Consider the following 11,684-nt stretch of genomic DNA (forward strand, 5'->3'; position numbering starts at 1 on the left):
ATCATGGGCATGATACTTACGAGCCACTAAATAATGTGATATGATAAAAATTCCATGTATTTAATTACTCCCTGACAACTTATCACTCACTTAAGATTATATATCATTTGAATTCGGGTGATGAAATTGGGTATTAGAAATTTCCTGAACACATTCACTCATGCAGTGATGGATATCTCTCCCACTTCTGCATGTAAACAAGTTGCTTCACGCCGTACTACAGTGTATGAACGAGCGTTCTCCAAAGGGAAATACGGTAACTTGGATGTATCTCAAAACGGCGTATTATAAAATAACTATTGTGGCTTCTTTGCTAGTTACACCAGTACGACGGAAATTATATCTAAAGGCAAGCATTTGCCTGGGACTGAACCACCCAGCTAGGCAATTAGATTTAAAAGGAATGTACAAGTTTTGATTGTGTTTATATTTTTACTCATGTTTCAAAACGAAGTCAGTCATTATTTAAATCGCAATTGCAAAACCACAACTGCAAATCCGGATCTATATCGGATTCTACGAATTTATGTACAACTTGCGTGAACCAGCGATAGATACATGTAGAACTCTTCATTCATATCAAATACAATCCTGGTACTCTTTGGTTGTAAAACATCTACTATGTGCACAATTCCTTCGTTTGGAATAAAATGTTTATCATCATTTTTCAAAATAATAACAGGACAACATTGTTCACGTTTACTTTATCAAATATATGCATGGGTTTTGATATTAGATGATTAAAAAAAATGTTTGAGGAACAGAATCAAAGCCATGATATAGACAATCATGTTCTGCCATTGAAAGAACAATATGTTTTGTTCATGATAAAGAATATTTCAGAATCCAGCACTCTAACAAGAGAAGGGAATGCATTCGACTTAAAGATACTAATAAACTATATCTTTGCTTCATGGACTATACTTTTTTGAAAGAAAAAGCTATGTACAATGGAACCCCATTTTATTCTGTGACTGGAAAGCAATATAGTTATTTACTAGTAACTACTGAGTAATGGATGTATAATGATATTTGAATCAAACCACACAATAGGTCTTTGTTCGAGAAAATCCACACAGCAGCTTAGATCGCGGGATATATCAAACACAAAAAATGATAATATTTAATTTTGTTGCTGTCAGGATTTAGTGGGGTATGGACCGTTTGTCACAACATCGTTATACGTTGGAGGCAGAGGGACATCCCCTATGTACGAACTCTGACCAGGAAACGTCGTGGATGTTTGGAGAACGGTGTGGGAGAAGTTGCCAGATGGCGCTGTATAGGAGTATCCAGTGGTGAAGGTCTGGGGCTGATTGATGTGACCTTGGTTGAAGGTTACTTGATCTGCAAAGTATTAAAATGGTAAACTTACACTCTGATCTAAATACATCATGTTTCAAAATCACTCACAATTGCGAAATATTATAGATGATTATATCGTTAAGTAATTATTCTGCATTTGTAGGCATAATGCCGTTATTCTTTTGCAAGAATACACAAAATGTCACTCGTATGAACGTGCAGCTGGTGTCATGAAAAAAGTCAGGTGTGAATATTTAACAATTAATAGTATATCGTCTAACTCTATGACTGGTATTCTTCTGTACCGTTTAGTTATTGTCTTCGCTTTCTGACTTACTTGCACTACCTCCGCCTGGATTTATCACGGAGCCACGTTTTGTCGTCTTACAGCATTTGACACAAATAACAGCGATGATAACGGCGATGATTAGAATAGCTACGATGGATCCAACCACGATGGCAGCTATCTTTCCTCCATTCCAGAATACTCTATTATCAATGTAAAATATCATGAAATTAGCTTTAACAAAACAGTTTACAGTATAGGACTGCTTTAGATTGATTTTTAGTCTAACTCATATGTATTATGGCACACGAAGTACAGACCTAGTTATTTTATTTACCTGCAAGTTGTGTTGGAAAGCTGAAGATTACAAACAGTGATCAATCTCATAGCTCCTATAAGCATTACAAAGTAGAGAGTTGGGCAAACACGGACCCATGGGTATACCAGAGATGGGATCAGGTGCCTAGGAGGAATAAGCATCCCCTGTCGACCGGTCAAACCCGCCGTGAGCCCCATGTCTTGATCACGTAAACAGAACTATCCGTAGTCAAAGTTAGTGTGCCAAGAACGGTCGAACAGTCGGTATGAAACATGTCAGACAGCATTTGACCCAATGATAGGTTGTATTGGCAGACTTTAATTCATTGAATATCTATTATCTTTACATTTTTTTTAATCATTTGGGACCCCTGGAAAAGGTGTATTGAAAGTAGGAGACGAATGCATTGATTGGCTGTATCTTTGTTTACAAGTGTATTACGAATGTACCATCGATCATTCGCCATTGATATTTAGACGTACCAAGTTGTAGGTGAAGTACCACAAATTTAGACCAATGTTTCATTAACATACCGACGCCTTCGCTACACGGGAACCCCGGTTTTAAGGCCTTATACGAAAGACCCCTCATGCTCACTTCAAAATGCCAAGCGTTTGTCGATGGATCAATCACTACCTATTTCTAAGTCTTAGGTTTGAGTTGGACATGCCACAAGTGCAACTTGAACTCACAACCTCTTGGTTACGAAGGTAACGCTCTGCCACTGAACCACCGCGACCGGTTAATATGAGTGGGACATTATCAAATGAAACGTAAACCGCAAACAAACAAAAAACAAAAAAATTCGATTTAAAAACGTATACGCAGAACATGATGTTGCGTATCAAATCAGTTGAGAGAGATTAATACTGTACCATATGCAGGTGATAATGGAATATTTTTTACGTAAATATGGAGATTTGAAGATGGAGAAGCTGAAGTCAACCCGTTTGTCATAAAGTTGTGCTATTGGTTTGCCATTAACATTTGTGTTCCAATAAATCTCTAAATATGAAACAGATGTGGATGACTTTGTGGTATTTATTACTTTGAGTTCACTGCGGTATATCGAATCGATATCTGACTGAAAATGAGTATCTGTGATAACTGGAACGTCGTTGATATATCTAAATGTTGAGCTGAAGGCCTCAGCAAAAAAAATTTTTTTTTGTGTAGATGTTTCTGAATAAATTCTGCTTCGTAAGAATATAAAAACAGGTCTAAAGATAAAGAAAGTAACACAGTTCGTGCTTCTGGGAATTCCAACATACTCTATTAGACGTAAATCCTCATACAGTCATATCATATATTTTTCATATTACACTTATGTATTGGTACGCCACATTACCCCTTCTTATACTAGATGTATATGATAATTAGTAAAAACAAACAACCTGCTGCTGAAGAAATACCAAGGGGATTTCCAAAATACTTGATGATAAATGATCTTTCATAACTTCAAAAGTGTTATTCATAAAATGATGTTTTCGTAATATGATAAATTAGATAATGACAGGTGAAGATAACCAACAGTGATCAATCTCATAACTCCTATGTGATGTGATGAATAGACCATGCCATAGTATAGAAAACCCATCTCATTCGATAGGATTCATATGCAATCATAAAACACGCGAGTATCTTTACTATACAAGCATTCCTTTTTTAAAAGAACTATAGATTCAATAGATGGCAGGTCTAGTAGAGTTGAACGTACGTGCAGTCTTCCTCAAGATAATAATAGTTGTAGCAATCATGGTCACAGGATCCAAGACCTGTTAAAGATAGAACATGGTATCATATACATACTGTCTGAGAGTTATTGTGTACATTGCATTTAATGTTTTAAGCAACATATTATCAGACTTATCATTTGTTACAATTCATTATTACATATTTTGATTTCTCTTATAAATTTATAGAGACTAGAGTATCCAGCATTTCACTGCCAGAGAAATGTCAGCAATGTAAATGCCCGGATCCTTCTAAATATATCTCATTTTTATCTGTATGTCTGTCTGTCCCCAAACAATTATGAACAACAATACATCCCGTTTGCAATTAAAAAGGCCGTTAAAACTAAACAAAATCAACCAATAAATTCAAAATGGTAAAAACGTAACCGCAAATGTATCGTGTATTCTTATTTAAAGAAACTCATGAACTCGTTCATCTATTTTGTCGCATTTCCGTTTTTCTATTTGGTGATTGGCTAAAAACTATAACAATAATAATCACACCATTCATTTTTAACAAAATGGGTGTTTGAATTACAAATTACACGTTAGTCTTGTATTTTGGCATTCAAAACCAAAACACGAATAACTCTTAAAACAACTAATTAACAAAGCAATATGGCGTCGCCTATATGAATCACACAATTTTCAGTGAACGTATGTAGAGATTATCTCGAATCATTTGCTGATTTTCTCATTTTTTCCTTTACATACGTGTAGAGCCTTGCTTCGCAGACGGGCCCGAGCTTCGCTCGCTATACCGGTAAACACATACTCAGCTACAAGGATTGATTAATTGATTGGGGTTTTACGCCGTTTTGACAATGTTTCAGCCATTTTAGGGCGGCAGCTACAAGGAAAAGTGTGTTTACTATCCTACAGAATGAGCATGTAGGTCCTCCAGTGTCCAAAGGTCACTGCGCAGGGGTCGCTACCACAAGATATATACGCGAAAAAATATGTTCTGTGTTTAGGATGCATTTTTTCTTCTTCATTTTTCATCCTCCCCTTTTTATGATATCGCCACTTTCTATTGCGTTTTCTCCTTCTTTTGACACCTGCATATCAACCGGAACCTATACCGGTCCAGTTTTGAAGGGTTTGTAAATCCGTCAAAAAATGCTTTATGAAATTCCTCTGCTTGTCATGTATTTAAGGATCTGTAGAATTGGACAGAATTAAAACAGACCTTTAAATTTGTAATTCTGACAACCAATATGATACAACTTCCTCTTTCGAACTATACCAATTATGTTATCCTTCCCTGGGGCCCAGCGCGGGTGGGGGTGGGGTGGGTGGGGTTGTTGTTGTTATTAAATACAATCTCTGATTTTGGCCACGACGCATTTAAATATGCTGTGGATATGAAAATTATATTAGACTTCTCTGTCTCTAGAGAAACGTGTTTAAACTTCAAGTATAAATTTTTTCACGAGTATATAATCTTCTCAAAACATACACATATACATGTAACTGCCTTTGGTGGACACGTTTATCAACTGTCACAAGGTGGCCTATACTAATTCCAAGGTATGTGACGTTATGTATCTGAGCATGGACTATAGGCATCATATAACGCATGCGCATCGATTATTTACATGGAATGAACGTAATAAAATAGTGTAGTCTTGACAGACTGGTTTGCTATAATCATATATGTTAAAAACCTTAATATCCTGATGAAGTAATCCATTATTAAATCTTAAAGTTTACTATATTATTACGGTATCTGTCTGTGTAGAGAAGAAACAATCCACCATCAGATGACATTGATGGAAGATATCGATGTGTTGAATAAATGTTAAATGATCAGGATTCAGACTGTTTGATAATAATGCCATCTCAATTAGGTACCCACTGCTTTCCATTTTCACATAAAAAAAATTTATCCAAAGCAAAATAAAGTAACCATCGTATTGCAATAATCGAAATGAAAATAAAATAAAATGGCTGAAATGTGACCTACTTACTGATTCGATCTAAAAACAACAGGAATGCTGGAAGCAAATAGGTCCAGTGTATGTTATCCATTTCTATTTCTTCTCTGTAAAACTAATCCAATAGTCCTGGAGAAATGTAAAAACTGCCTGTGGACAATCTACGACGTGTATGCGTTTAAAATTATCTATTTTTATATGCACAAAAGAATTTAAATATCCCTAGCTTCCCATATTTCAAATCGTCACAATCGATCCATTTTTTTTAGGCAATTGATTTAACGACGCGATAAAGATATTGCAGGTCTTTTAAAATATTCCATTACAATATATCAAGCAAACAGTAACTATTCTACAAAGTATACATGCAATTGATTTCGGCAGCTTTGGACATGCATCCAATCAATTATTCGAGGTTTCCTAAACGCTCCGGGGTTCGGATACCTGTGGATGCTCATTTCTGTCTCTTTGTTCACAAATTCGACCTTCGTCAAGGACCTTGACTTTTTAAACGTAGATATCCCGTAATTAAAGATTACGGTCAAATATACGGTCCTTGTCAATGTTATTACAATTAAATAAAACCACAGCTCTGAATGCAAAATGAACGTAAACCGTTACAAAACAAATTGTCGCCAATGGTCAAAAATGCAAATCGAAACAGACATTATATAGAGTAAAGCTAGGCGGCGTTATGCATTTAGTAGCACTGTATTAAATCAATTCGAACGAACGACAAAATGGCTCAAGCTTAAGGGAAGTGATAATTCAACCACGACAAATCTTAAAAAAGACAATTTTAAGATTTTAACATATCATTCACTGGAGTAAATGTTTACTTTTCAACATTTAGTCAATAGTGGAGAAAACGAACTTAGACTAAAATCTAAACATTGACAAAGTTTCTGAAAAAAGCCATTCGCTGTCATCTGGGGATTGTTTTGTTCGTTGGCAAAATCTGATAACTCCGTGCTAAAATATTCTGGAATATTAATTAAAATTTCAGATTTTAATTGTTAAGACGACCACAAATGTTTAGTCGTCGTATACAACCTAAAATATTATTTAACATATTTTATAAGTATTTAGTATTGTGTGCTTAGAAAATGGTGCCTGTTATTCATGTGATTACAGAGCGACCTGCACAAGGAACACATTTACTGCAGGCCAAGTCGGTGTCAGAGTTTCCACACTATATAATTATTTGAGAGAAAAAAATCCCCTCATTTAGTTAGAAATCACCACTTAATTAAAAACAATTCCCATGTCAAACCAGGAAATAAATTGGCCAGCATGACCACTAGAAATTAAACTTTTTAAAACTATAAAATGTAATGTGAGATCTAGAAAGAGTGGACAATGGAGGAAGAGACTGTGCTAAGAAGTAGGACAGTTCCCCTTAAATAAACGTATGGTCCGAATTTCGACAAATTTTGTCCATTTTGTAAAACACTGTAAAATCATTGCACGTATGTATCTATGATGCCCTACGACAATACATACATCATTTCACCTGTTTTAACCAGAATTATTTGGTTTTGAATCGTTATGCTTATATTTTATTTAACTCATTCGGCCATTTTCAATGCATATTTAGAAGACGTCACGTATCCAGTTCAGATTTCCAAATCGATGGTCTTATCTGAGTAAAGCTGTGCATTTAGTTACTACAGTCAGTACAGTGCCTAAGTTTAAGATGAACAAAATATCAACGTAATTCCTTGTGTTACGTCCTTTCCAAACAGTAGCGTCCGGGTTGTACATCATGTTGGGATTTCCCTCACGCGCGTGTGTCTATTTATGTACACCTAACAAACTAACAAGCGGTAAGTGTATTTATTAAGGTCCACACTGCTGGTGAAATTGCAAATCTAACACAAGGAACAAGAATGGTCGGATTTTCGGAAATTACCTATGTACGTTTTTTTGGGATACGATAAAAAAAATTGAGTTGGCGGCCATTTTTGGGTCGGTTGCGTTATTGCAAACAAATATATTTTTTTGTTTTGGCCTAAATGACAGAGTTCCAATAGCTACAACGTACCACTCTGTCTTAAAAGACCTAAACAAAATTCTGAAGAAGCATATTCCCAATTTTCATACTAACCCAACAATGACCGAGGTCGTCACGTAATCTGCCATGACTGTCTTTAGACGTCCCGGGAATCTGAAAGACAAAGTGGTGCAAACCAAAGTGGATAATGAAAGGTGAAGGTAATGAACAGTGGTCAATCCCATTACTCCTATAAGCAATACAAAATGGATAGTTGGACAAACACGGATCCCTCGAAACACGAGAGGTGGGATCAGGTGCCTAGGAAGAGTAAGCATCCCCTGTCGACCGGTAAAACCCGCTGTGAGCCTTATATCCTGTATCCTTTGCCCAATGCAAAGTGAAGATAACGAACAGTGATCAATCTCATAACTCCTATAAGCAATACAAAATAGATGGGGCTTTTAAAGCATGTTCGGATGGCAGATGTCTGATGTGCAAACATAACACGAACACAGACAGTTTTAAGAGCCCTGTCATGAACCAATGTTACCGGATTCTTTGGGACACATCCTAGCTGTCGCACGGACAACTGCATCTATATCATAAGCTGTAAGGTATGTGGCCAAAAATACGTAGGTGAAAATGGGGACCTACGTAGAAGGATCAATACCCACCGGTCTACAATTAAAATCTAAAGGGTCAAAGAACCCGTTACCGAGCATTTCAGTCTCGCAGAACACAAATGGGAAGACATGACAGTAGTAGTTATTAACCATAATATTCACTGGACCAATATGAAAATAAGGAAAAAATGTGAATACATAGACTTAAGTCATCCTGTCCCAATGACATGAACAAACCCAATGACTTTAACAGAACGAATGTGGCCTAGCTCCCTCCAGTCGTTACTCGGTGTTGTGTTTGTTTTTCACTTTCTTTCTGTCGTCTACTTTTTGTCACAGTAGCATCTTAGCAGTCAATTTCATAATTTTTGATTTAGTTTTTATTTTTCTTATTTGTTATTATTTATTCATTATCATTTAAGACATCCTTACTTAGTTCCCCTGTTTATTTTCCCCCCTCTGTATTCAATACTCCAATACCAGATTGTAGTGATTTATTATTCTATTCAATCTTTTCATTTCATTTATTTTTATTTTTCATCACACTGGAACACCGGCTATGTAGCTTTACACCTCCAGGTATGAAAAACTCAGTACAAGCCGTCATTAGGTAGCAGGGGACAGTTTCGCACTATAGGACCGGCCAACCTTTTCAAACAAATGGAAATACCCCATATTTGAAGTGATATTACATGTGTAAAAATATATACAATAATTTTAGGATGCATGTCAAATGTAGCTGAGTGCTTAATAAAAATGTTGATATATAACATGTAGGTGTCACCATGATTCATAGCATACAGATGGGTGCAAATACGAAACTAAGACACGGTGTCAGTTGCTAAAGAAATTCCGGTGAAAACATGCAGGGTCCAACAAAAAGTCTGTAGCTGTGAGGGAAGGTGGATGGCCCCATATGAGAGGTAGATTTTTGAGAAGGGTAATTAGGGTTCTTATTTTGTGCACAGTGTCTAAATCCCCATGTTTGGTACTGTGATGATGTGGGGATGGTGCGGATTAGCCCAAATGAGAGAAAATCACAGCAAAAAAGGGGAACCTGCTCAGAACATGTGTTGTGCACCAGCACCAGTATTTATCTATTACATGTAATTTAGGGTAATGATTTATTAACTACACTAATACGAAATACCAGTATTGACATAAAAGGGAAATATGATTTTTCATTAATCTGTCATAATCTGACTTTGATGTATATCCCCTATCCACATTTTTCAGAACCGAATAAACTGTCCCCTGCCACCTTAGAACGATGCAACATACGGCTTGATTGTACTGAATAGTTAACTCGTTCATTGTTTCTCAATTTATCTAGCGTAAGGCTAATTAGTTCAATTTGGTCTTTTGTTGTGTTTATCCATGTGTTTGTACATATAAGTAATTGTAAATAAATTATAACAAAAACTTGTTACAGTTACTTTTATCATCACGATATAAATTAAGAACATCGAAAACATAAGATGAATATCGTATTTGAAAATCCACCAATGTGTAAGATCGTTGGTTTCGGGAGGGAGGTGTCCTTCGTTGAATGAGATGTATTTAAGTAATATGATTACTTATCTTCATAAAATGATAAACATCGGCTTAGTAAAAACTATTGTAAGTATAGCTAACACTGAACACTTACTCAATTTTATGCTGACCATGTTGTAAAATTTCTCGGCTTGCCAGAAAGGGCCTGGTAATGTTCGGCTTCTTGAGTAGACCTCGGCTTCTATTATGTTGGATTGAAGAAACAAACATAAACATTTTATCTATTCAACAAATATCAAAACTTATTCCTTTTGTAAGGTCAAATCCAATCATCGATAAACAATGAATTTATTTCATATCGTATTTTCGTATGTTGTTATTAAAAAAAGAAGAGAAAACTGGCCTACATGTAGATCCTCCAAAGCGGATCATTTCAGCTATTCCTTGGTAGATTATCAAAACTAAAGTATGTTTTTATACCATTGTACGATATTTACGAAGCAAGTAAGATTCTAATATAGCCTACGGACGTCACCTCACATACGAGTTATGCGACAGTATTAAAGACGCCAACTCGTGAGAAAGTGATGCGGAGTTTATTCACAAAATTGGTATATAAGTAAAACTTATACGGTACCAATTGTGATGCACCATATATAAATAAATATATATATATATATATATATATATATATATATATATATATACTAGAGGAAAAAAGAAACCGTGTATTTAATTTATGAAAAAATAATAAAAACAAATAACAATGAACAAATTTTATTTTTTATAATACTGTTAACAAATGTATTCTTTACAATATTTCATAATCCATTAATGTTAATGTCGAATAACGTCAATTTCAGTACACTCGAAAGACACTGGTATTCGAACTTGAATTAACGAAGTTAATAACGCGTGTGACCACCATTTACATTCACACATGCTTGACAACGGCGCCTCATTAATGCCACTAAAGTGATCAGAAATGCTTGAGGGATGTTGTTCCAGATGTTGGTTAAAACCTGGCCTAAGTCAGCCAATGTCATTGGCTGATTTGGTAAACAGCGTATATATACATCGTTCCATTTCATCCCAGACGTGCTCGATTGGCGATAACGCGAGGGAAACAGCTGGCCAAGGTAACATATCGACATTTTGTTGAACAAAAAAGTCCCTGACCACACGTGCAACATGTGGCCTTGCGTTGTCTTGCTGCAGAGTGATGCGATTTTGCTATCTATGTATGAAGGGTATCACATGGCGCTGAATAATTTCGTCTCGATAGCCTACGCCGGTGAGATTTCCATTGACAATTTCTAGAGGGGTCCTTCACGTGCTGTTATTCCACCCCACATCATAACGCTACCTCCACCGAATTGTCGACGTTGCACAACACAAGCGCCCTGGTACCGCTCCCCAACGCGACGATACACTACAACGGCCGCCACTGCTATCCAAATGAAAACTGGATTCATCAGTGAACAGAATATTGACCCAGTCCTGTATTCTGAATCGCAGATGTCGTTTGCACCACGCTACTTTAGCGATACGATGACGTTGAAGCAGTATTGGGCGCAAAGCTGGACGTCTTGGTATGATGTTGTGCTTGCGCAAACGATTGCGCTCAGTTCTTGAACTGCTACGAACAGTCAAACTTGGTGTCTGGAAACGATTTATCAGGTGCACAAGTCTAATGCACAAGTCTAATGTCGAAGCGATGTCACACGAGGACGCCCATAACGTGGATCCCGAGTGTTACCAGATTGTTGAAAACGTCTCCATAATGACTGGATAGTGTTCCGATGAACTTCAAAGTGTCTTGCTACGATATTTTGTGCCATTCCAGCTTGAAGCATCCCAACAGCACGTTTAAGTTGGTTTTCGCTGATTCGTGGCCGAAGGGTATATTTTGTTTAAACTAAAGTGCTTTACTTAACGAATAGTGTCCAAACAAACTTTTTATACTTCTTACTCCAAACAGTGTAGGC

At 36.4% G+C, this 11,684-nt stretch overlaps 1 protein-coding gene across 1 annotated transcript; it reads right to left on the reverse strand.

Annotated features, from left to right (window-relative positions):
- Positions 1-686: 686 nt before the first annotated feature.
- Positions 687-5,909, reverse strand: LOC130048176 (uncharacterized). The gene is made up of 4 exons (XM_056144529.1): positions 5,617-5,909; positions 3,628-3,685; positions 1,643-1,794; positions 687-1,347 (listed from the first exon to the last, which is right to left on the reverse strand). The coding sequence occupies exons 1-4, from the start codon at positions 5,675-5,677 to the stop codon at positions 1,139-1,141; spliced, it is 480 nt and encodes a 159-aa protein (XP_056000504.1). The 5' UTR covers positions 5,678-5,909; the 3' UTR covers positions 687-1,138.
- Between the last annotated feature and the right edge of the window lie 5,775 nt (positions 5,910-11,684).

This window comes from Ostrea edulis, chromosome 7 (assembly GCF_947568905.1).
Source record: "Ostrea edulis chromosome 7, xbOstEdul1.1, whole genome shotgun sequence".
In the NCBI taxonomy this organism is placed as follows: domain Eukaryota; kingdom Metazoa; phylum Mollusca; class Bivalvia; order Ostreida; family Ostreidae; genus Ostrea; species Ostrea edulis.

Excerpts from the sequence above, each read along its gene's own strand:
- LOC130048176 (XM_056144529.1), bottom strand. The coding sequence starts at position 5,677 with ATGGATAACATACACTGGACCTATTTGCTTCCAGCATTCCTGTTGTTT. Across the intron at positions 3,686-5,616 it reads GTTGTTTTTAGATCGAATCA|GTCTTGGATCCTGTGACCAT; the intron begins GTAAGTAGGTCA and ends TATCTTTAACAG. Across the intron at positions 1,348-1,642 it reads TCCAGGCGGAGGTAGTGCAA|ATCAAGTAACCTTCAACCAA; the intron begins GTAAGTCAGAAA and ends AATACTTTGCAG.